General features: G+C 39.2%; 2 protein-coding genes across 3 annotated transcripts in view; both read right to left on the bottom strand.

Annotated features, from left to right (window-relative positions):
- CASC3 (CASC3 exon junction complex subunit) overlaps positions 1-27,149 on the bottom strand; it is a 437,671-nt gene that overhangs the window by 236,054 nt on the left and 174,468 nt on the right. The window lies entirely within an intron of this gene.
- On the bottom strand, positions 1,733-24,152 carry CDC6 (cell division cycle 6). 2 transcript variants are annotated; one of them, XM_063300680.1, is made up of 11 exons: positions 23,957-24,152; positions 22,307-22,564; positions 20,273-20,472; positions 18,414-18,589; positions 14,680-14,786; positions 13,595-13,734; positions 13,109-13,209; positions 7,545-7,603; positions 6,683-6,924; positions 5,658-5,798; positions 1,733-4,593 (listed from the first exon to the last, which is right to left on the bottom strand). In XM_063300680.1, exons 1-11 carry the CDS (start codon positions 24,150-24,152, stop codon positions 4,507-4,509), a joined length of 1,707 nt encoding a protein of 568 aa, XP_063156750.1. In that variant the 3' UTR covers positions 1,733-4,506. The 2 variants fall into 2 exon arrangements, with proteins under 2 accessions (XP_063156750.1, XP_063156751.1); XM_063300681.1 differs by having other exon boundaries at positions 6,683-6,900.

The following is a 27,149-nucleotide window of genomic DNA, read 5'->3' as shown; positions in this document are numbered from 1 at the left end:
ACTCTCTCCTCTTATATTAAAAGAAAAAAAAGAAAAATTTATATAAACCTCCTAAACAACCCCTCCAAAGATAACATTTAATTATTTCCTTTCTACTACTATTCTATACATTTGTCTATTTTAATAAAAAATCAAACTAAAAAACATATACATTGTCTGCCATTATACTTGATAATAAGACAATTTTAATCATCTTAAACCTAAAACCATCCAAATAGACATTTTTTATTATACCTTAATAATCCAAATTGTTAAAGATAAATGAAATCAGCCAAATCCTAAAAGCAATCCAGATAAATATTCTTTAACCCATATCCCACTTCAAAATAAACCAGAGCATTTACATATCACCATAATGCAGTTTTTTTCTTTAAAAAAAAAAAAAATGAAACAGCCAACTGCCCCCCTCAAACACTCCAACTGCTCTTCAGGAAGCCTCCCATACATAATGAACCCTTCTTTTCCATGGCACTCCACCAGAAGATCAATTTCACTTGTGGCTTGCAACTTGCTCTCTCCCTTAAATCTCTCCAACTTGTCTATCCGATCTTCATCCAGCATTTCAACAGAAATCCCGATCCCACTCTTAGAAAAAAAAAAATCTATCACTGTTAAATTCCTCAGTTTCATCCACAACATCCCCAACCAGATGACACATTTTAGACCTCTATTTTCTACAATGTCCTGAATATCTTGTATAAAAACTTTGTAGGAATCAGAAAGAATGTTTAAAATCTTGTTGGAAGTTAGAGAAAATCTTTTTAAAATCCTCCATGTCTCATGCAGTAGATTATGGCGCCCATGAAGATCTTAACCAGCAAAAGTCTAAGATATGGAAGAGTTCTGGAATGTGTTTACATAAGCAAAAGTGAGATATGCAGACAGTTCCCCAGGGAAAGTAGAAGCAGAAAGCTGAAGGTTCAAATCAGCCAATTCAACATGTACAGTAGGGAAATACCAGTATCTTCAAATTTAGTACAAAAATAACAGGGAAAAAGTTATTTACTCTCAATCCTCCTTAATATTTAGAGGGAAAACAAAGTCTAAACTTAAAAATAATTTTTTAAAAAGTAATCCAAAAAATAATGATAAGCACCAAGAGAACCAGCTTCTCCTTGCTGCAGAAAGCCTCTTAGGGTACGTGTACTTAAAAGAAATATAAATTGGGTGATTTAGAAATGCGGTGGCCGGTCTTAGTGTCCCTTTAAGGCTACAGTGCAGCTTGGAAAATGGTGATGTCCCCGCCTCCCAGCTAAGCTCTTACCAGTCAAACACGAAACACTGTTTGCGATCTTCTGGCTGCAAGCAGCCATCTGGAGGACAGATGGGGTGAATCCCGGTGTTCTCCTTCTTCCGGAAAATACTCCTGGGCTTCAGGAAAACCTGCCTGAGCCCAAAAAAGCTACCATGTTGTCAGCTCTGCCCACTGAGCCCGTGAGCACAGCTGTTCAGTCTGCCATGTCCCCACCAGAAGCCCACACATCTTAAGTTTGAAAAACACTGATCTAAACCCTACACTTAGACTTCTGAGCCTACTGTAGAATATTGGCCTCATGGCCAGCAGCACTTCTGGGCCATAGATTCTTTTTCACAGCTTCATTACTAGAGGACAGACCAATGGCCCGTTAACCAGAAATGCTAATGCAGCTGTTTTCTGTTTGTGTGGGAAGTGTCTGAAAGATCAAAGTGATCTGGTATGATTCTGAACCCAATTAAGACCTCCCCGCCCCCCAAACAGGAAGATCCCACGTACTTCCTTATTCCTGGGAAACAAGAGACTAAGTAGAAGGAAACAGGAAGACAGTATCTGAGATTCTTGGAGAAGCCCTACTCAGATGTTCACAGCAATTAATTTTCCAGGAAATAAATCCTTATTTCCCTCTTCAAGTAAGCAAACTGACAGCAACAGTGCTGATTTAATCCTTCCCAAGAGTGTTAAAATATGACAAATGTATGCAAATACACTTTGAATGAAGAACCAACCCCTGACTTTCACCTACTACCATGTGATTTTGCAGAAGGCATTCCTTTCAACAAGGAAAACTTTGTCTAAATCACTAGAAACACCCACCTCCTCCAGAGGGTTAAAATCAGAATCTGATTATTTAGTAATAATCAATAGCAAAGTCCATGTGTTCTTTTCCACCTCAGCAGGTACTCAATTCCCAGTCACCTTGAGCTATTTTTATTTTTTAAATGCAATCATGTAGAAGAGCTCCCTACAACAAAGGCTCAAAATTAAGACAGGGATCATCTGAGAGTTGTTTCCTATATTTGATTAAAAACCAGGCCAAGTAAGAAGGATGATTTAAGAACTGCTACCTCCAAACAAATAAACAATGGGTAGAGAACCTTCCGCAATGTACAAAATAATGCTACCAGTGCATAAGCCCTGGAATACCTACTGGAAGTAGGTAGGTATTTTCTTATGTACAGACTTCTTTTGGAAAAAATACATACATGCACACGCAGTGCATGAAGCCTTGGTATGGACAATAGATGTCCATGCTGTAATGAGTACTGTATCACTTTCAAGGTCCTAGCAGGAGGAAAAATATGATTTAAAATCCAGCTGCCCATCTGCTCCCAATTCTTCCTGAAGTCTGCTTTCTATTAGCTGTGGCTGCTCTAGGCCGTTAACTCTTTGAAAGCTGGCTTATATAAGCAGTCTGCTCTGCTAACAACATTAGAAGTCCAAAGACTAATTTTGGTTCTCCAAACCTTGTAGACAATAGTATATCAATTAAAACTTTGGGAAAATGAGAATCTCAGGTTAACATTATTTAATTTCATGTTAGCGGGCCTCGGCATTTTTCTATTGTTGGATATATTGCAATGGTTAACCACTCATGGTTAGTGGCCAGGAGAGACAACCACAAAATCTCCCTTTGTTATTATGGGGCTGGGCTGGTTTCTCTTAACGCTGTCATGGATTTTTAACATCTGATGCCATTGTGGTTTACAGGAGTCAGCCATTAGGGATGCAGATGGATCAAGTCATCCCATTCCACCATATCTGAAGAAGGAGGCTATAAAAACTACATGCCAAAAAATGCATGTAATGCATCTCTTGCCATGGCCACTTGAGCAGCTTTGTGAAGTGAGGTATCAAGCATAATGAAAATTTAGGGGACAACACAAATTAAACTGAAAGCCCCCAGCTGTTCATACTTTGAACATATTCAAAACCATACTATGATTCTGGCTAAAATTTAACCATGGCATTAGTTACAGAATTGCATAACCCCAAGATTTTGTGGCAGGTACTCTTCCAAAGTCAGAGAGAAGCAATAGTGATAGATGCTAAAGCATGCATACTCTGGAACAAGCTAATATGCAATAGAGATACAAATTTCAAGTACATTTAAAACTGAACGTAGCACAAGCCCACAATTAGTGGGGTGTGTATATATCCCCACCAAACCAGAAATCCATAGCAAAACTCCAACTCTAATGAAAATAGCTAAACATTGTAAATATGAGAAACTGAACAAAGCATACATCCTAAACCTCAAAGCTGTAAGATTGACTATTTTAATCAATTAATTAAAAAAGCAATGGCAATATGTTAATAATTCCAACTGTTAAAAAACATCTGGTTGTACATATTTCAATAAATCAGAACTATTCTAAATTAATCAGTGGAGAAAGGCAGTGTAAGTGATGTGTAAATACATATGGCTTCACAGTTAAAACAAACCAACCTGATTATACACATATATGCACACAACCAAGTAGATTCCAATTCAGAAATCAGCCCTCTGTGCTTAATAAGAACTTTAGATTCATACAAAAGCACCAAGCTATTTAATGTTCTTCAAAAGAAATGGCTCAGAAATTAAATAGACTAGATCTTTGCTATAGGTCTGAAACTAGTTTTGGTGCTAAGACTGTAGCCACAGTTCAAAAATGTTAAGATGTTCAGAGCCCTTGGGGACATGTGTGTGGCTAAGCCCCCCTGCAGCTCTCAAGAGGCTAAGCCTCAGTATGAATGACATCAACTTCATCGAAACAGTCCAACTTCAAAAGAACTCATGAGAGAAGCTACTGCGTTTTTATTTTCTCTTGCAACATTAATGGTTGTGCCTCTGCAAATGGACTCTTTTACTGACATCTTTCACCCTTTTTCATCTCTGGTGTTAATCACAGAGACAGATACCACAAGAATGGCACAGGCAGTTCCATATGTGTAGAGGGAAGGGGCAGCAGAGAAGAGGATGACAACCCTGTGGCTAGGAAAGGGGAAAATTTCTGGGATTCAAAAATAAACCTCCAAATGGGAAGGAACAGTGATACATAGTCAAAGGGTAAAAAGTCTTAGTTTTAAAAACCCTTGAAAATAAAAGCAGGGCAATTTTTATAACACTGACATTCTTTAAAAATAGTAAAACCCAAAGTCCCAAATATTCAGAATACTGCATCCCTTTATATGTCTCAGTGAAGTCTGTTCCTAAAGCTAATAGACATATGGGGCAAAATGTTGTAGAAGTGAGCAAAGCAACTATTCTAAAGGCCCCCAGCCAAAATGCTTCCAACCAAGATTCTGTCCTTGAGGGCATGCTCCACATCCTTCTCTTCTATCTTCAGAAAGACCTGATGGGGGGAAAAAAAAGATTATGTTACTTGGAAATTGCTGAGTATCCATGATTGTCCAAATGCACAATATCAAGGGCAAAGAAGAGAGATAGAATGAAGGGAAGATTCTACCAAAATGCCTCAGATATCTGCATTCCATCTTTTTCTCTAACTGGAAAATTTAAGATAAATGTGTACAAGCAAAAAAAAAGGGGGGGGGGAAATTATTAATGCCTCCTTTGAGTTGCAGAACTTCTCTGTTATTCGGGAATCCACAAAATTCCAGATCAGGATTACCTACCAATGCAGGATTCTCAGCATTAGCATGAAGTGGTTGCCATAATGGTGCACTTATTAGCTTCCTCATTAAAGACTATTTACTCTACATTCCAGAAAGTCCTAGGACTTTGCAAAAATAGGCAAATTTCAGGAAGGACAGAGTACTCAAGGGAATGCCATTACATCCATGCAGCACAGCTAAAACAACTATGGCAGCCAATAAGATACATTGTGATATGTCTGAGCTTCTGGCAGTTCTACCAACGTTAGTAAGACTGACAGATGTTACTTATGTAGTTGCAACTGCTCTGGTGAGAAAGAAACTCAACTGTTCCCTCTTTGATGTTTTACAGTTCTGCAAAGAACAGACACTGACAGAAAGAGCTATACCCTATGGATGTCTCACAGAATCACAAGAAAGGAGGGCTTAGGAGACAGCAGCTATTCTGTCCATACAACTAAGACATTTCTGCACCTAAAGAAAAAAAATTCCTAGGAGCCAGCAGACACCTTTCAGGCACTAACGAACTCTGGCATACTAGATTTTCCAAGGAAAGTCAAGACAAGAATTACTGGCAGCAATGCTGGCTGGGGAATTCTGGGAGTTGAAGTCCACACATCTGAAAGTTGCTGCGGTTGAGAAACACTGCTATAATGGGCTGGGACAGCCAACCCCTCAAAGGGTTATGCTCTGAAAAGCAATAGAGTAAGGAAAACTTGTACACTGAATCTTAGATCTTCCAGCCTAGGAAGAGCATGCACTGTTAATCTAAACTACTTTCCCAACCAGTATGAAGATGTACCTTAGACAGCCGTGCTTCTCTAGCCTTTTTGAGTCCCACAATGCCCCTAGATTCCAAAAGAGCTGAAAGCGAGAGGCATTCCGATTGGTCAACAAGTCCCACTTTCTGTTTCCGGCAAATTTTGCTGTAGGCTTCGTGCAGCTAGAAATAGGGAAGGTTTAAGGAGCTCCAGTTATTATTACTGAATACAAGAGCACACAGAGACTAGCATGCATGACAAAGCTCACTCCTCCTAGCTTTAGACTACTTTATTCCATCACTGTAGTTTGTAACCAAAATATGTTCTTCATAATCATAACCCAAAGAGCCCAGCCAAAGCAGTTGCTAGCGAAGTATAGCTCTATACTTAGTATAGCTACTAAATTCTTACTTCTTAAATCAAAGGTTTAAGTTGCAAAAAAAATTCAGTTTATGCTAAATCCCACTTAAGTACAATTTTACTGGAAATATTGGACAAATACTTGCTCCAACCATAGTTTCAGCAGTTGCTCCTCTAGAATAAAAGCACCTCCCAGAATTTTGGAGGAATTTGGAATATAGGTAACTATACTGCCCTGCTACAAAAATTAGGAACTATAGAACAAATTATTATCTCCTTCACTTTTCAAATGCCATGAGAAGATAATAGGATGGGAATGTTAGTAGGCAGTTAGTTTAAGAGTTTTAGGATATAATATGTATCTTATATGGCATAAAATACTGTATTTCATGCAATCATCTTTCATTCAGGCCAGGGAAGATTATTGGAAACTTTATTCACTAAGTAAACAGGCATTATTAATTCTCAGTATCTTTTTAAAAAGACAAGGTATGGGATAGAAAGAGGCAGAGACCTCTTGAGGTCACTTGATTCTAGCCCTTTCAGAATGCAAGTTATGCATAAAAATATTAAATCAGCCGGTATTAGGATTCATTCATTCTGCTGTGAATTACTACTCACCCTCATGAGATCCTTGTGAACCAGTATGAAGCAGCACTAAGTAAAAGTACTACAGGAGATGGCAATGGAGGACCAATACACTCACCTTTCCTAGGCTAACTTCTTTGTTACTTTGTTGCTTGGCTAAGAGCAACAGAGAACACACTAAAATCTTCTGTTGCAGTGGGAAAGAAGAAGCATCACCGTAGCTGTTACCAGTTGCCATCCGGTCACCATACACGTCAGAGATCACTTGGGACACATGACGCAGGCCTACTTGTTTCGGCACTGCAGAGTCTGCAGCTGGTTTGGAATGAGACTTGCCTGAGGACATAGGATGGGGGTCAGCTGGACAGGCAGCAAGGGTACAACTAAATTCAAGATGCAAAACCCACTTCCTCGCTCAGAGTTGTATGTACAATCTGTGTCACAGCAAATATCTAGGACAGTGTTTCTCAGCCTCAGCAACATTAAGATGTGTGAACTTCACATGCTAGCTGGGGAATTCTGGCAGTTGAAGTCCACACATCTTAACATTCCTGAGGTTGAAAAACACTAGCCTAGGAATCAAGATGGGTCAATACAAACCTCTCTACTCCACCTTCATTGTACATTATCCTTAAGATGCACTAATTTTCAGCTTGCGTGTAGCTGCTTTGGGAGGAGCATGCATGTAGCTATTTCACACCCGCTTTTCTACTGTTCATTACATTTAGAATCAGCACAATATGGAAGAGAGGGAACAAGTGTAGCCTTCTTCTACAGGGTTGCTTTTGTAGTGGGGAAAGAGAAAATACATTTCTGCCAGCCAACTTTAGTATCATTTCCATCCCCCCAGTAGGGCCTAAACTTCCTTTCTGGAAGAAATGCTGCCAAACTAGGATCAGGAAAACACTTAAAGAAACACAGTAGCTTTGCATAAAAGTACAAGATCTGCATAAAGTAGAGAATGAGAAAAATCTACTTACAGGCAGGCAATAGTATAGTTTGGCTCTTCACATCCGACTCTACAATTTCAATGGCCCTCCTAAAGTTGAGGATAGTATTTTAGACCATGGTATTAGAACTTTAACCCCAACACAGCTATGTGTCACTCCAGATTTTCTCATATAATCAAACTGTGTGTTGTCCAAACCACCATACTAGCACATATGAAATATTCTGCCAAAATTCAGAAATCATTCCCAACTGTTTCATCTTAAGGGCAAAAGAGATAAGTTACAACCACTTGTATTATTTACATTCCTTTCCCTGCCCGCTCAGTGTAGTGTACACAGGGAAGATATGTGCTGTTTGTTCCTCCTATCAGATCATAGCATCCATTACCGTCGCTTTAATACCCCACCAGCCTAAATTGGGATCTAAAAAGGCTTGTTAAAACAGCAGAAAAAACTTCCAACCCCAAAGCCAACTGGTACAGAAAGCCATCCTGCCTTACCTGGAGTATTATTTATTTTAATTAGAATAATTTAAACTCTATCCCTATTATCTAAAAGGAGGGATTTTACACAAACTGTATAAATAGCTTATTGAATGTACTATAATACAAAAAGGGAGTCAAGGAGGTCCAAGAACAGAATTAATTAAGCTCAGCAAGAGGAGATCCTCGTGCTGGTAACACCAACTCATTATACTGTGATGCCAGTGCACTGACTCTAAAAATTAGTGATTATCTTTTTCATGCTTTCTTGATGAACCTTGATTGCTTTCTAAAATGGCTAATACCTTCTGCAAAGTGGCATTCTTTTTTCTCTGCACTTCTTTCTAGCCAAGTCACACCAACAGTAGATCATACTAAGAAGAGAGCAGAACAAGGCGGGCACAAAGAGACTCTCAAAGGGATCCAAGAAAAGATTAAGAAAAGTAACATTCCAGACGCTTACCACATCTGCAACATTTTAGGCAGAATACTGACCTTCACCTAAAGCAACAGTCATGGCATGTCTCAGGCTTTTTGTTTATGTTTACACTGTTCTAGTGCAAACTTTTTTTTTTTTTTTTGAGCTTTGTAGTGGATAAGGTGCTGGGCTAGAAACCAGGAGACTGAGAGTTCTAGTCCCGCCTTAGGCATGAAAGCCGGCTGGATGACCTTGGGCCAGTCACCCTCTCTCAGCCCAACTCACCTCACAATGTGGTTGTTGTGGGGAAAATAGGAGGAGGAAAGAGTATTATGTTCACTGCCTTGAGTTATTTATAAAAATAATAAAGGCAGGATAATAGATAAATAAATAAGGCACCATTTAACTGCTTCAAAAGTTGCAGCCCCTTTAAAAATTGGGATATCGGGCTTGCCCACTTTTCAAGGATAGCACTCAGAATGGCTCTGTAAAGCTGGATGCTGCCTCCAGAAAGATGGAAGCCATGCACCCCTGCTCTAGAACATGACCCCTTCAGGTCCATCTAGTCCATTGATTAACCAGATGCCACTGAAGAGCCCCAGGGACACAGGCAATCTCCCGTTCGTGCTGTTGCTCTATTCATTTACTGGACCTCTTTGTAGAAGATACACTTACTGTATTTTCTAAACATCTAAGCAGGCTCCACTATTTGTATTATAACAAAAGTGATTAATAAATTGTATTATTTTATGTTATATTTCTAAACTGTCTGCCTTGTAAAAGGGAGCAAAAGAGATATTTTTTCCATTCTATATCTGTCGTTTTAGAAACCTTTGTCAATTTTCCTGACTTCTTTTAACAACAAAAAAATTATCTGAGGCATGCAGGAAGAGGTTCCTTAATGGCTTCTCACACTTGACATTTTCAGTACAGACAACACTAATCTCCATGTTCTGCCTGGTTTTTGTCATGTGGCACAGGAACAGCATGCATGTTCATACCAAAAAAAGGTAGCAATACCTTGTGAACAAGGAAGGTTTGTCACATGGGGGTCCCACAGGGTAATTAAAAAAATCAAGATAGTAACTGAAACTGCACAATCAAAACCCCACGCCTTTTTATGGAGTGTGTCCCAGCCACCATCTTAACTTTCTGACTATCCGCCACCCCACCCACAGATGCCTGAGGTGTCATATTTCACTATGTGGAAATAGTAGTTTTAACAGATAGTTACTTAAGGTTGAAGAATGGTACCTCTCTGAAAAGCCTTTTCATTTTAGCTACTCATCTTCTTTAAGTAAGCGAATCTGTTAAATAAATTAAACTGTCTACTTTATGATTATCCCTGACATGAGACTTTTAACCAAGCATCAGCAAGCTTTTTCCTGCCTACCTCAAATATCACAAAAAAATAAAACCCAAGGCTCATGCATGTCCCACATTTTCAGACCAGCTTCTAAAAGGCTTCGATATTTTTCAGTAACTTTATTAAATTTTATTTTGGATGGGGACACACTGGGGATTCAACAGTCAATATGTTGCCGAATTCAGCTTCCACTTCCACTCTACACAAGTTCAGGGAAATAGAGGGGTTGGCAAATGAGGCAGTAAGGACTTAAGATTTTACTTCAGCTAAGGGCCAAATATTTCACAAAAAAGTTGGATTTTGAGAAGGAATGTGTAAGATGAAGGTAGAGAACTGTTGTAAGCTTTCTGGGAAGTGACAACAGCTTGAATAGCACAGAACAACTCTTTAACATTCAGAATTCTTCCAAACAGCCACCTGAATAAAAATCTGCTTCCAATGAGGTTTGTCATGAAAAACTGGGCAAACATCTGGCAAATGTGATATATACTGAGATCCTACTTTAACAGCAGGTGAATTAGAGAAGAATGGCTGATTGGGTTGTCTCCCATCTTGTGATTTGAAGACATATAACTTAAAGGTTTCATCTCAACTATCCCATTTTCATATGCCAATACCTGAAAGCTAACTAGTTCAATTAGTTCTGAATGGCACTCTTCAACCATTTGGAGACTGTTTAATTGCAAACAATTCAGTTCTTCATTTTTTTAATAATTTCTTCTCACCTACTCCCTTTCTGTGTCTGCCTATGTATTTCTACATAATTCTACCTCTCTCTATTGTATTTCCCTTTTAAAAAGAGTACTACCAAATTAAAGGCAACAGAAAAAAAAATAACAATTATTGCCATGGCATAGCCCACTTTAGCTAGTCCATGAACTCATTTTGGACTTGACCCACCAGCTGAAAGCCCAACAGAATGCTATGGCATTTATTATCAGTACAAGAAACCTCTATCAGCCTAGCCTTCTCATAGAGAATGCATACTCCACTCATATCAGTTCCTGATCTTGCCTTTTCAGCCCAATACTCTAAAGCAGCTCTCAGGTCACAAGGGAGAAACTGTGCAAGCATGCTATAATGAAAGGAGACCTAGTATAGCATGCATGGCCCATTAATGGGAGTTCATTACTATCTTGCATGTTAATGAGACTAATGCTCTATTTGTTATACTGGAAGCAGTGCCAGAGGCAGATTTTGATCCTCTGTGCTAACCTATGTCTAATTTGGGCATCCCATGGGTGGATGGGAATCAGGACTTAATCTATGTATAAGCTGACATTTACTCAATAGCTAAACCAAAACTTAAGTAACAGATCCAAATGTTTGTTGGCACTCTTTGGAGCAAAAAACTATTCATTTTGAAACAGAGCCAGGTATGTTTAAAGGCACAAAATAATTTTCACTACTGTAGTAAATTTGTTTGGTAAAATCAAGTAAAATTTTTCTAACAACGTGCAATCGTACAGCCAAATAAAGCAAACAAAATGGAGATAACAAAACAAAAGCCAAAAACAAAACATTAACTCCAGAAGAGATAAATTAAGTAGCCTACCTTCTCCTCAACTAGGATGAGCAAGCAAAGCTTTAGAATGGCATTCTTCAATGCAGCAAAAGATTGCTCTAAAAGCATTCATTTAACTCAAGTGCATAATGTTGGCTAGATGACCATCAACCATCTTTTATTGAACTGGTTTTACATAAACTTTAATTGTATTTCTATTTCTCCTAAAGATTGCTTTAGGACCAATTAACCTTTAATGCTAATTTTGTATTAGTATTATTACTTTTATCATCATTTCCTCCTCCTCCAGATGCTAGGTGTAAACTATTTTGTGTTTATGCTGTAGATTTTAACTAAGGGAAATAAAATATAATCCAGCTGAAGCAAAACTCCTACACAAATCTTCTGCATTAAAACAATTTGTCAGGAGATTAAGTTGTACATGCCTTATATATTAAAATAGGTTTTAATGTGCCTCCTTTAAGATTATAAAGGTAGGCATCTGATGGAGTTTAAAGGGATTTGCACAGCTCAAGTACTAGCAAAAGGAAAGAAGGGGCAAAATCAACAGTGAAATGTATGAAACAGAAACATATAGTAATATTTATTTGCCTAGCATATTTCAACAAGTCTTTTTTGGGATCAAAACACAAGTTATACAATACAGCAAGCTCTATGAGAAATGTGGTGATTCTGCCTGACCCTTTAAATGACACCAAATCAAAGTATGTTGTATATATCACATGGTTTGATATTTTGACCCTTACTTATTGGAGGTCAGGAGGACATTTTCCCTGTAAAGATTAGATTGACTTTCAACAGTGGAGCAATGGAATTCCTGCAGCTTGCCTTGCTCAAGAAAGCCATCTGTAACATCCTGTTCTCCTGGTCTTCTTGGACTGGCATCATAGCACATATTCTTTGCTTCTCTTCCCCACTTACAACCTGGATTAATGTTCATGTGGCCCTTGCTTTCTGTTATTGGCTTAACATATGCATTTTGTGCTTTTCTAACACTGTAGACATCTAAACCCTATCACAAAGATCTAGGTTAGAATCCCCCCAAAGTGATGGCTACCTTCTTCTCTTTGCCTGTGTGAAATCTCCATTGCTGCTCTATACTATGATATTCCCCCCAGAGATCTGGATGGCTCTCACCCTAATGACATTCAGGAAGTTATTGAAGACATGGATATTCTCCTAGGCCTTGGGGCAGGTTGAACAAAACAACCTGTTTTGTTGTTGTTGTTGTATATATACCTGTCTTCAGGACACTTACGATCTTTAAAAATTGTATTCTTACTTTTTTAACTGTAAGCCACCCAGAATTATTAAGAACTTCTAGACTGACTGATGTAAGTAAATACATACGTAAATACATACATAGATACGTATTAGAACAGGTATATTGGCCCTGTGTTTGAGCAGACGTTTGCCACCAGGCAAATGTCTAACTGAGACCAAAGAAGATGGAAGGCAACTCTGATAAACTCACTTGCAAGGGAAAAGAAAACATTTCCAAGCACCATAAAGATGTCTGCTTGAGAGCTGTTAATGAGAGCCTTTTGCAATCTAAATGTAATTAACCAATCTATAATCGCTGCAGGAGGACCAATTCCTCTCACCCTTCATAGGTAATGGGCTGTAAACATTTCCAGACATTAGCACAGCCAGGAGGCACCACCCTCCCCTATCACGACAAAGACAGGAGGGTTTTGTCTCTCCCCCCTCTCAGGCAGGGGGACCAAGCACCATAATGAAGCTTTAAATCACGTCCCACATCCAGTAATTAGCTTCAAATTTAGTTCACTATATATTCGTCACCTGCAGATGTCCAGAGCTTTGCGGGCATCCCCAGAGAAGGCAGAGACTTTTCTAGCACAGAACTGGATAGCAGCATTGTCCAACACCTGCTCCCCTGACACCTAAAGGAATAAAGAGGAGAAAACAGGGTAGTTAACAAAAGTAATGGTGTCCTACATTTTTGGAGAAGAAAATGACAACATGATTTGGGCATGTACAGAAAGGAGTTCTTATACTTAGTTCAAAAGCTCTCACTCTGCCCAATTTAATATCCTTAATCCTCTAACTTCCTACATTACTTATTGCCACTAGGGATTAGCCCAACAAATTAGCTAATTTGTTCTCAGCTGCAAGGAACCTGAAGGAGTTCCTAATGCAAAGCAGAGGATGCTGAGAAACTCAAATAACAATTCTCTGAGTGACATCAAAGATGGATGCAGCTTATTCCTTCTACAAGTTGCTTTGGACCAAGACAATAATTTTTGAATCAGGCTGCTGAGATATTACCTTCTTCAGGCGTTCCTGGAGAATGGAAGCGAGCTGATCTTTGCTGTATGGGGGAAAGTTTAACAACTGTGGCCTGCACATGGGCCGGGCCTGCAGGCGGGGGAGGATGCGATCAGTGAGATCCAGGGCATTGGCTATACCTACCAAACAAACAAACGAACAAACCTGATTCATAACTACCAAATAAATAAATAAATAAACAAACCTCATTTTCAGGATAAGGATGCAACTGTTTATATCCTACCCACCCACCCATAGTTCCACTAAGAACTGAAGCAGTCTCTCTTTTAAAACATTGGAGCAACTATACTTTTACAGTACCTATCTTGTATCTGCTGTTTAATGAACAACTCACATCTCATCACTATGCCATCTATACTGGTTCTAATTAAATGCACAAATAAGTTCAGGAGGAAAATATTTCATAATTCTCTCAACACCTCACTAACCAAAAGTACAATATGGAAGCAAACCTGACTTTCCAAACTAAGAGATTTTTTTGTTACTTTATAACAAGCATGTTTTTGTAGATTTGTAGGTGCAGTGCTCATATCACACCTTTGTGCTTCCTTTGGTTTCACAGATGATCAGTGAAAGGTTTGTTAGATTTAGGTTGGATGGATGGTCCTATGTGCTGCACAAAAGACTGGTCTAGCTAGTTCTGGTTTCCCTTAGAATGATATACATCTTTCAGATGAGCAATTAATTAAAGATTCTTCTAATTAGCAGCTTTGTGGGAATGCACAATCCTAACAGAGGAAGTGACATATACAGATTATCCTCACAGATACACATCCTTCTGAAAATCCTACTACTCTTTCTGCTTCTAACTTAAATGTGTCTCCTTCCTTCTCATCCAGTAGTAGAGAAGGAAGGAAGCACGTACCATAGAAAGACAGCTGAGCAACAGTCAACATGGATGAGCAGCAGAAGAAAGGCACTGAAATCGATAGTGGGCAAAATCAGGCCTTGGAAAATGCCCAGCTATGTACATCCATGATGCCAATTATGGAGTCTTGCAACACTATCTTAACGCTCTTTTTCTTAAACTATCAGGCTAAAGCTTTAACATCTCTGATACTCACCAATGAGAATGAGCCGAGAGTTGGGAAGGGAAGGCCACTCAAATATTGTATAGAGTACATCTTGTCCCTTGCTATCCAACTGATCCATCTCATCTAATACAACCAAACTGCATGGATGAAAAACATCAAGAGTGAGTACTACCTTCCCAGGGAAAGGAATATGCAAATGTAGCAGATGACCAACAGCAGAGAATAAAACTTACACAAAAATTCTCAACAAAATACCCTTCAGCTGCACACAGTACCACTGGATGATGAATGGACTGAAATGACACAATACTTGCAAGGTTCCCACCCTACAGAAGACTGAATAAAATGCTTTTAAAAATAACATGTGGCTCATTATCCAAACCCACAGATTTATAACCTTCCCAGGGAAAATCCACTAGATCACAAAATGATGCTGCTTAATGTCAATTAAGAAAAATATATTGTAGTCTGAGATCTAATTTTGAATAAAGAAACTGAGTTGTCATTTCAACGAAATATGGCTCTGTAAGGACACAGGAATTGGCTTGACTAATTATATCCACTAGGCTTTCAAGGGTAACAAAATACAAGATTCAGTGGGACGGAAGGTAGAGTTGCAGTGGATTATCATAAATCCATTCTTCTATTGAAATGCTGTCTGGCCAACAGGTTAAATATTGGGAACCCCCTGATCAACTATCTCCTTGCCTGAATTATTAGAGGCTGCCTCAAAAGTCATGACTCTTTCCTAATTTGCTTGTTCTAAGAAACCTCCACATTCATTCCAAGGTACTACCATCTGATATAATTCAAGAATTCATGGCTTTCACAGCAACAATTTGCCTGTCTTAGTTCATATGCAGCTGAGTGTGTTTTCAGAGCATACACCCAATTCAGTGTTTAGTTTCAACCTGATTAACAATCTGTGGTAAAAATGATTTTTACATTATTAATAGTGCGTAAGTTTATGGGGACATAAAACCTCTGCACTGGTCTGGTGGACCATTAATTTGGTCCATCTTTGGAGATAAATGGGTCTGGAAGAATTTGTGAATGCTGTGGAGAATTTTCTAGCTACTGGTGTTGGCAATCCTATCCTGATTGTTATGTGGGGTGGGAAGATGGATAGCTGCCACGACTGATCCCAAACATCCTCCTTTGGGAACAGAACTCCACTCCGATTTTCCAAGAAGCTTAAAGCAGTGAAGAGCTTGGAAGATAATTAGATAGTGGTGCTCTTGCAACTGGCGCTGACCCTGGAAGGTCAGACTGTTAGCAGCGGTCAGGAATACCTCTGCCCAGCTTCACTTTCAATTGTTGTGCCATCTGTGCTTTCACTGTGATTTGTGTTTTAATTACCTCTTATTTATATTACTTAACACTGTGACCTTCATAAGTATTCAAAAACTATAGGTGGTGTATAATGTGGCAGTCAGATTGTTTTCAGGAGTATGCTTTTTATAGCACATCAGACTACTATTGGAACATTTTCACTGGCTTCAAGTTTTTATGGGTGAAATGCAAGATGCAAGTTTTGCCCTCCAAAGGGACAAGATACTTGAAGGTCTGCCTCCTTCCATATGCACCTGCCCATTATTTACATTATTCATTTGGGGGAAAGATGCAGCAAAAGCTTTTAGGTCACTCCTTGGCATCTCCAGGTAAAATACAGAAAATAAAATTGGTTTGAAGAATAGTGCCTGCATTCAGAAACGTTCAGTTTCAAACCATTCTTTTCTTAAAGCAGGGCAGGAAACCTCTCTGTCATATTGTGCTAGACAAACCAACAATCTGGCTAAACAAGGCAATTTAAATTTTATTTCTATCCCACATCTAAAAATGTGAGGTTATAGGACACTTGAGAAAGGACCTCTTCAGCAATATGACCAAAATTGTGGAAGTCCCTTCTAAGAAAGGTAGTATTTTATTTTCACTTACCTGTTTCAGAACTGCGGTAAAGCCATTTCTCTAGACTTTCAGTGCTATATAATCCTATCCATTTGATTATATAATCTAAATTTAATTGTATAATTTTTTGTTCTTTGTTTCTTAGCTCATGGCACATTTTAATTGATCCCTTTATTATATGCCATCCCCAGCATTTTAATAAATTTATTTCCAGAAAAGACATTCTCTCAAGATCATAAATTGAAGATTATATTTCCAATTATACAAGAAACAATTATTTTTTCCCAGTTTTGCTATTAGGCTCCCTCCATGACTATTTTAAAAGCTAGTCCTAAAAAATCTGGGTATCTCAGTATGCTTTTCAAAATTAACTAAAACAGCAATGTATATTTAATATTAAAAACATCAGTAAAAATAAAAGTTCCAATTTATAAAGTTCTGCACCCACTCATTTAATGCTATTCAAGAGCAAGTGAATCAGCATGGTCTGCCGATTTAGGGTTTGGATCTAGTCCTGAGAATAAATTCACAGGACATCTTCAAATCATCTGGTCAAATATATAGTCTCTATGGGTTGAACAACTTTCCCAAGTACCAATCAGCTTATCTGAGGATGATAACAAGAATAATAAAAAACCCACTGTTAAGAGATCCTACTGTTCAGCACTTATTTCTACAACGCACTCCCTGGATAGAATTTTTATCACTAATAATGCTGTCAAATGGCTTAATCTGAGAAAGAATCCAATTTCACAGGACCAATTACTTCAGTTTATTAAATCTTGAACATACTTAAATACCTAAATATATTTACAGGGAGAAATTATAGAGAGAAGGCAATGAGGAAGGACATGTAATTCTCCTCTAAAGATTGCTCTAACTCCAGAACACTTCATTCAAATTATTATTTATTTTATTTATTTATTTGTGGAGTCCTTGGCGCTCTCTGAGCCTTGTTGTTTTCTTGCAGAAGTTTCATTGCCAGACTAGGCAACATCTTCAGTGCAAAGAGGGAGTGGGCCTTGCTCTCAGTTTATACCGTGGCTTGCCCTGCTTGTGTTGGTAGGGGTGTTGTTCTCTCCTTGGGAGTTCTTTGATTGGGCTGTTGTTTGCTGCTTGGTTGATTGCCTGAGTTAATAGTTCCTTGATTAGGGTGTATTGTGCTGTTTGATGGTTCATCTGGTGTTAATCCTAGTGTTGATTTTTGCATATCTGGGTGTTGATTGCTGGCAAGGGAGTATACTGGTCTTTTGGCTTTTCTATTGTCTCTTTTGAATGGTATGTAGATGTTGTTTACCTCTGTGTGTCTGTTGATGGCTGCTTTGTCTGAGTGCCAGGCTTCCAGGAATTCTCTGGCATTTTTGCATTTGGCTTGGTTTAGGATGCTCACAGTTTCCCAGTTGAAACTATGGTTGAGTCTGTCCATGTGTTGTGAGATTAAGGAGTTCTCATCATGTCTTCTGACTGCTAGTTGGTGTTAGTGGATGCGCTCTGCTAGTCTTCTGCCTGTCTGTCCTACATGGTGGCTGTTACAGTCTTTGCATTGTATGTTTGTAAATAACTCCTGTTTGTATGTTGTAAATAACTCCATTTTCTCACTGGAGCTCCAGCTCCAGTGAGAAAATGCCACTTGTTCACTGGAGTTTGGCAACTTACTTTTTTCTATGAAGCAGACAGGGATTCTGTGATGTTCTCATATAACTTAGTGAAGAAGAGTCCCAAAAGCTAATGAACATGCTATTTTTCCATATACAGTGCATGAATTCCTGACCAACCCCATCCCTATTTTCAATGAATGACTAAATTAAAATGTAGTAATTTTTTAGTTAAATTCCCATCAAAAAACTTGTACTCACGCCATGGATGCACTTTCTGATGTCAACCATTTCTCCAGCTTTCTGATGACATCACCTTTGGCTGCCTTGGCAGCTCCAGCCAGACCCAACTGTTCAGCAATTGCTGGGAAGACAGCTTGGGAGCTCCTTAAGGTCATGCAATTTAAGACTGTGATCTGACTCCCAGTGAGTTCTGCCTGTCAGGGAGATGCAAAAGTTCATTTACTACCTAGACTTTGCAAAAGAGTCCAAAAGCAACTTGCAAGGCACCTCTGAACAGAAGTACCTCCAAGAAGAATCAAGAAGGTAGGCTGCTAGAAAACAAAAGCAACACCTTCCTTACTAGTGGGGGCAATAATCCAATCTGCAGGATAGACAAACATTCTTGCCTGTGAACTTTCATTCTGATTAACCACACACAAACACAAGCACACAACTGTTCTTTTTTTAAACTGCAACATCCTAGTTATTTCAGGAAAAGCCCCCTGTTCACATGTATTTGAGAAAGGAAGATGTGACAAACCATAAAAATACATATTTTATATTAAATAGGCAATATGCATATTTTATTCCCTGCTACTCATGGCTAAATCAATAAAATTTATCTGAGAGGCCCAAGCAAAAAATGATCTTAAATTGCAAGTATGCCACCAGAGCCAGCAGATTACATATGATCTTTAGTTGCTCTCTGCATGGCTGGTGAAGTCCAGGGAGCCTTTGCTCACTTCCCAGACATTAGATGGGGAAGCAAAAAACAGATGATCACTTCCCTATTATTAACAGTAAAACATGTTCATGGCAAGAATAAAGTGATGCTGATTAAGATCATTTTCCTTATCGTTACAATAGTGAGGAACAGGATGTGCATTCTAAGATTAGATCCACAGAGGGAGGAAGAGGCTTTAAATTCCACCACCAATCCTCCAATTTGAATGGAATGCATGCTGCAGTCCTATAGTGAGTCTCTCCACTCCTATTAACCTCACCTGTTCAGCAAGGACCAACATTCCCCTCCATCCTAATAACTGCCAACCGTTGATTTTGATTATCCTTCACAAGTAAGTGAAAATTGTTCTTTCTTATTTATGCAAGTTCAAACATTGCATTAAACCGTTTCATGCCAATTAGGACCTAGAATGCACAGCATAGTTTGAGCAAAATATATGCTATGATTTAGAGCAGTGTTTCTCAGCCTTGGCCACTTAAGGACTTCAACATGCTGGCTGGGGAATTCTGGGAGTTGAAGTCTACACATCTTAAAGTTGCTAATGTTGAGAAACACTGGTTTAGAGGTTCTTTCTTTCTGCTTCTGAGCCACAGCAACTGACAGCACCATGTCATGTTAATTCAACTATCACAATAAACCATCATTTTGCAAAAAATTACATTTACAAGCTCCTTTCAAATCTCCATTTTACTGGTCAATTGCAAACCATTCCAATGTTTTCTTAATGTAACCTGGCATCTCAAAGGTGGAAAAATGTAATTTTTTGTCTTAGTGAAATGCGGGGCCTACTCCTTATAATTTATCTAAATGTAAACAAGGTCACTATAATCTGTTCAACAAACAGAAGCCACGTTAACATCATGGGTCAGTATTGTGTGTAAATCAGAATTAGGGTGTGAATGAGGTCGCAAACAAACAAGTCTTCGCAAAAGGAGTGCCCATGTTGCAAGAAGACCCCACCACATGATTCTGAAACCCTCCCCCAGTGGGATACACTACGATTTTGAAAAATGAGAAACAGATCAAACAGCCTCAAGCCACTATTATAACAACATTAAATGCAACTTGTCAGAGCAGGCAGTAATTGTTCAAGCAGTATGTTTCAAAAAGACCTCAAGAACGTTTAGCATCCATGTTCAAATCCAACAGTTACCTTCAAATCAATCAAGGCTCTGTTGAGGCAAGCAGTTTTTCCAGTGCCAGGGGCTCCAGATATATAAAGGCTTCCAGGCTTCCTCCTGCAAACATGTTCCCAGAGGAATCGTTGTAGGACCCCTGCCTCTTTCTCCCTTGCAAGCAGTTGGTCTGGAACAGCTGTATGCAGAAGACTCTTTGCCTGCTGATAGCAGGTGCCTGCATAATAATAAAGAGCTACCATAAAACAAAGACATGTACATAACATCATTCTGATTTAAAGAAAGAGCCAATTATAATAGGAACTTTTGCTACCTCTGTCAAATTATCTGTACACACTTATAATTGAGCTCTTGTTAGTTAATGATGAAATAGATTGCTCAACTATACAGATCCTTATCAGATTAAGCCAGTATTGTATTGATCCGTTTTATATTGCTAATATGTTACCTTGGCTTTCTGAACAGTGTCTGCAGCTGTAAGATTGGTGACGTAAGGATTCAATAAATATGATCAACAGAGAGGAGAAATTGGTTGCATGCCCAGCATTCATCCTACCTTTTGGTGCAGGGAATTTGGGGCTTGTGGATATGTTTTGATTTTGGGGAATGCTTGGTAAACACCAAAATAAAATGGCTACCATGACGACATGGGGAAAAAAATCACAGAAGTTATTATTGCAACATCATACATGTTTCTTAGAAAAGCAAACTAGTACAACTAAGACAAACTCATACACTCTTCTTCAAATCCTCTTTTTTATCCTATCAAAGTGTCCATTTCATGCAGAGGCAAACTAATCTTTCCAAATTTTTTACTAAGAGTACTTTCATAAATAGGAAGAATAATACCAACTATTTTCTTCCAAACACCCCTATCAACACCAATATCAAGCTCTAAAAATTAATCCCCTCAAAACAGTCTCCCATTCCAATAACCCATTTCTTCTCTTACACATTCACCAAACCACATATATACCCACTTACAACTTACAATCCACATATATAATTCATCCATCATATGCATATCCTCTTTCCCTCCCCACTCATTTTCTCAGTCTTAATTTGCTTGCTTCCCAGTTCTCTTGTTAACTTTCCCTCAAGCCACCCCCTAAATAATCTTCTCTTTCATACTTCCCTTCTCCTGTTTTCTCAATCCTTCAAGTTTTTTGTTATTAATTTATATAGTTCAAAGTAGGCTGCCTATTTCAGCTTGGAGAAGCATTCTTTTTGCTACTATTTTCATAGCAGTTCCTTCCTTCCTTTTAATTTTTGGTAGGATGGCTGGAAAGCAGAGGACTTTCATCCCTTTCTTTTTTCTTTTTCTGAAGAATGCTCAGGGAGGAGCCAGAAAAAAATTGGAAGAGGAAAAGCAAGATGATGGATTGGCTGTAGGTCAGAAAATGCTTAACAATCCAAACAAAATTTGTAAACATCATTTGGGAAGCACCAAATGCTTTGGCAGACATTAAGAGAACATCCTTAACAGCACACTATTAGTTGACTAAGGATGACAGACATTATTTCAAGCCTTCTAGCAATCACACCTGAACTACAACTCTGAAGGGTTCAAATGAATTCACTCAACTATAGTTTGTGATGCTATTTTCAACAGAGATCCAAATCCTTTTCACAGTATTGCATTAGCTCCTAAATAAAATTACCTTGGAATTTCATTTACATTTGTGACAGAGCCATGCTTAGCCTTTCCATTCTATAAAGCAACAGAAATAATAATATGCTAATATTAGTATTGTATTTGTTATTTTTTATAAAATTTTTGTATTGCATTTGTATTGATGCTTGTTCTCTGTTGTTTTTGTCTTAGTGGCTGATTGTCTATTTTTGTATTTTTTGTTGGTTTCTGTTGTTTTTTTTCATTGTTAGTCACTTGTTTGAGATGGGCAGCTCTATAACTTGAATGAATGATTAAGAAATAAAATAATATAGAGCTGGAGTTTGAAATAAGAATTCTGTGATACTAAAGTTCCCTGGAAAAGACAGACTGCAGCAACAGGCCCTAGCTGCTCACCATGCACAGCATTGTTACATACCTTCTGGCTTAAAGAGCTGAGTACACACTAGCTCTTTTCTAAGAGAGCGACACTGCATAGGAGTGGGTGTTTCTTGGCTCCTTGGTAATGGAGATCGAACCAAACTGTTACACTTGGTGGGAATCCTGGAAGCTGAACATTCACTGAAGAGTAAAGTCCGGGCCTTGGGAGAAGTTGTTGGAAAGCTGTTCTCTTTTTTACTCTGCTTAGTTGGGGTACAAGGTAACAAGTGGGCAACATTGCAGAGGTTGTCATCACCTAGGCAAAACAAAGAGACATCTAGTGTAGAAGTAAAATATTAAAATGAAGGTGCAATTCAGACATGTATACAAAGTGACTTTTTTAAAAAGTTACCCTTTTATTCAAAGTTTCCACCTTTCAGAGATCATTTTGAGACAGTACAAGCCAGCCTTTTTAAAATACTGCTATCCTCAGAGGCTAGTGGCCGGGACCCCAAAAAAACCTCCTGTTGTGAACTTTTTAGTGACTCACTCCTACTAGTCCATTAGTTGTTCATCTCTTGCAACAGGAAAATTCAAAACACTTGGATTTGTAATTTAAAAAAAAGTTACAACTCAATTCTTTGTAAATAAGCCTATTTATATAAATATCATGGGAAATAGTTATTATTTTACAGACTTCTCTCCAGCAGTGTCCTAGAGATTTGTAAATTCATTTTGCATAAATTAGCTTTCATGGAAAACTAAGAGCTTGCTAACAGAGAGAGCCATTGTGGTATAATCATTAAGGTGTTGGGAGTAGGACCTGGAAGACCCAGCTTCAATTCCACCCTCGATCACAAACATTCACTGAGTTTCTTTGGGCCAGTACCCATCTCTCAGCCTAGCCTACCTAACAGGCTTATTGTGGCAGGGGAAAATGGAGACAGGAGCTATGCACAGTATCTTAAGCTCCTGGAGGAAAGAGGAACATAAATCTAACAAATTTCAACAGTTGCAAGCATTAATCAGGGGGTAATATTTAGCATTTTTATTTGGTATGTACTTATATCTACACACAGTACAAGGCCTAAATTTTAACCACAATAATAATATGATAACCTGCATCTTTACAGAATTGGGATTCCAATGAATTTAATAGACAGGTTTAACTCAGCCCTCCCTCCTTAGGCACAAAGCCAGCTGGGTGACCTTGGGCCAATCACTTTCTCTCAGCCCTGGGAAGGAGGCAATGGCAAACCACTTCTGAAAAACCTTGCCAAGAAAACTGCAGGGACTTGTCCAGAATCGGACACAATTGAATGGATTTTTAAAAAAAACTCAGCCAACAATTGGACTGCTAAGTACCATACTTCTGTCACAAATTCTGGGAGAAAAGCTCTAAACAGCTTTACACATAGTTAGTTCCAATCCCTGTCGTTTGCAGGTAGTGTCTGTCTGAAATTCTGGAGAGTTCTATCAGTTAGTATAAACAACACGTGCCCTAAACTCACCATTCAAATTGGCCAAATCACATTTTTTAATAGTCAACCCCAGGTATTTTGGGTTCCCATATTTTGGAAAATCTCCATTTTAGACATTAGTTTTCCAACCCTTTCCACTACTTTAATTTTAAAGAAAATGATCTACATATGCTGATATTCAATATTGTGCTAGGATATTCAGGAGGAATAAGGAGAAGACAACTTACCTAGGCGTTTGCAGGGACTGAGAGGCAAGACCTGCTTTTGGGAAGACAACAAAGAGACCGACAATGTGACTGGATCCAGATGGGAACCCTTATTTTTTTGTAACGATTTCTGAAGTTTCCTGACTGATTTTCGCTTTGGAAAGTCTATGGTCTTCTGGCTCCGGGACTGTGACCTGGTACTGGGCATGATGGACATACTAGAACCGAACACAGAAAAAACTGTCAGTATTAAAACTAAGCAAAGCATTATCCACAAATCTCTAATAGTCTACAAATAGTCTATAAGCTAAAACAACTATTCTATCTCCTGCTGATACCTCTTTTCCTACATTAACAAAATCAAAACTGAATTAGAGCATAGAATATTTTCTCCCTCTCCCCTCAACAGGGACAGCCAAGACTTTCCCAGACAGGCTTAAAGCACAAGCACAAGACTTCCATACCAACCTAAAACTACACAAAACTACTACTTTTTAACAGTGGTATTCCATTGTTTGGCTCAGCTATGTGGCAACATCTAACCAAACTTGGCCAATTTCAGAAAGCTAATTAGTGTCAGATCTGGTTACTACTCGAAAGGGAGACCAGAAGGAAACCCCAAGGCTAGACTGAGAAATTTTAAAAAATCCTAGAAGACAGTGGCCAACCATTTCCAGATTACCAGTAAAACTACACTGATCTATCCATAAAATCACCAGGAATTGAGCATGAGTTGTGGGAATCTTTATTTTTATCCCACTCTTCTGAGTGTGTCTTGGTCCTCAAGTTTAATTACAATTACTCTGCACCCAAAGTTTCATTCTTCATCCCTATGTTCACTTATTCTTCCCTTATTCTCTACTTCCTTCCTACATTTGTTTAATGTAATAAAATCCTAAACACTATCAGAAAATATGCACTCATGGATTTCAAAGTTATTGAAAAAAATACCCTAACTTTAAATTTTGATTGATGCCAACTTACTAAATCTATCAACTATCAGGCTAGCCCACTATTCTGCTTCTAGTTGGCTCACAAAAAGAGGCATAATTTGAGAGAACCAGTTTGGCCTAGTGATTAAGGCACCAGGCTAGAAACCCGGAGACTGTGAGTTCTAGTCCCGCCTTAGGCATGAAAGCTGGCTGGGTGACTTTGGGCCAGTCACTGTCTTCCTCAGCCCGACCCACCTCACAGGGTTATTGTTGTGGGGAAAATAGGAGGAAGAAGTATTAGGTATGTTCCCCTTGAGTTATTTATAAAAATTATAAAGGCAGGAGGGAAAAAATCTAAATAAATAAATAACATCCCCCATTGCTTATTCAAGCTCTAGCATTCAAATACTTCTCCTGAATATGGAGGTTTCATATAGATGTATTTGTTAATAGTCAGCATGGGATAAAAGAAAAATAGTAGGAAAAAGCTCTCCCATTTTAATTCTGAGCTTTAAAGGGTAGAAGCAATGGTTTGGTTTCAGAATGGTTCTAGATACTAACACTTGGACTTTCAATGATAAGCTTCTAAAACCCTTAACAACTTGGGACCAGTGACTTAGTCATACTTACCCAGACATTAAAATTATCAAATGAAGCCCTCCTCCAGGTCTCCTCATCTTGTAGAGGTGAGGTGGGCCTCTACAAGGGGGAGAGCTTTTTCTGTGGTAGCAACCCATTTATGGAATTCCCTCCCCAGAGAGGCTCAATTGGCACCCACACTGGCATCATTTTGGCACCAGGTGACGGCCTTTTTAATTTTCCCAAGCTATTTAATTTAATTTTAGTTTTTGAATGCCCCCTTGAAGCTGTCTCATTTATGCCATGTCTGTATTTTGCATTTTATTGTACCTGTTTTTGTTCAAATTGTATTATTTTAGTGATTTTTTGTAAACCATCCAGAGAGCTTTGGCTATTGGACAGTTTTAAAACTTGTGTTGCTCCAGATCATTGGCTTATAACCCCCCTCTATATCTATAGCCAACATGGCCTTTCCTTTGGATGTTGCAACACGCCCAGAGGCCCTCTAGCTGAGTAAGGCTGACACCAGATCTTCCAACTTTTGATAGAAGTAGTTGCGGAACGGGGACGGCAACCAGCCTCGTCCTACACCTTGATATTGTATTCTGGATCGCCCTTTCTAAATCTTTGCCACCTGGACGGAACGGAAGGAGGGGAGCGCAGACATGCCACGCGCTTACCGAGAAAGGTATCGGCTTCAAGGGCGCGGGCTCCTTAAGGAGTGCGACCTTCTCCAACTTTGTGCCTTCAAATCCTACCACACCTACTACCTTTTCTGACAGGATTATTCCCCCCCACAGTATTCAAAAAACTTGCTAGTAGGAAAGGGGGACTACAGTCCAGTATATCGGGCGGGGGGACGCTGGCAGCGCGTTCTGGCTTGAAGTCTTGCGCCGGAAAGCTGACTCTCCCGCATATAAAAGTCCCCCTCCTCAATCGCTGCATCGCCCTTTCCTGACCTGCCCCCAGATCCAGCACCCACCACAAACCGAGTCCTTGGAAGGCTTGGAGTTAGGAAACCGGAACACCTTCACCGATCCCTCACCTCTTCCCGACTGACCGGCAGAATTTCTCCGCGCGCGCGCCAGTCGGCCGATCCCACCCATTGGTTCTTCCGCGCGCGCCGTCCCTTGCCAACCAATCGCCAATCTTCGCGCCAAGCGCACGACATTTCCATTGCCCCGTCCACTCTGCGCCGTTCTCGCCCTCCAGTCGCTCAACTTGTGTCCCCCCTCCCTTCCTTCCCATAGAAAAATTCAGCGCAGCCTCCCAGGGAGGATCTGCTTTCCCAGTTAAGGTAGTTGTTCTTTACGTGCTTAAAGGAGCAGAAGCGAGCAGCCTTGGACTGAACGCAAAACTTGCCCTCCTTAGCAAGGAGAACTACGATTCCCATCGAACTTTGCTTCAAAACGAAAGGGAACCCGCTTCGATACGTAGCCTGAGGAGCGTGCACAGCGTATTTTTTTCAGCGGGAAGGAGAACACTCATACGAGCCACGGGAGCAGAGGTGTTTTTGCGGGTTGAGAATTCTTAAGTTGCAGTCCAAACACGTGGAAGGCTGCGAAAACTATTGAGCGTTTCCACTTTAAGATGAACATTAAAGTTGTAGCAATTGCAAAGACGATGCTTTCCAGGTGTTTACAAGTACAATTTCCATACCATAGGCACAGCAAACAGGCTAATTTTTTATTTATTTATGACAG

This window comes from Candoia aspera, chromosome 4, assembly GCF_035149785.1.
Source record: "Candoia aspera isolate rCanAsp1 chromosome 4, rCanAsp1.hap2, whole genome shotgun sequence".
NCBI lineage: Eukaryota > Metazoa > Chordata > Lepidosauria > Squamata > Boidae > Candoia > Candoia aspera.
This window is presented reverse-complemented; position numbering and strand designations above follow the sequence as displayed.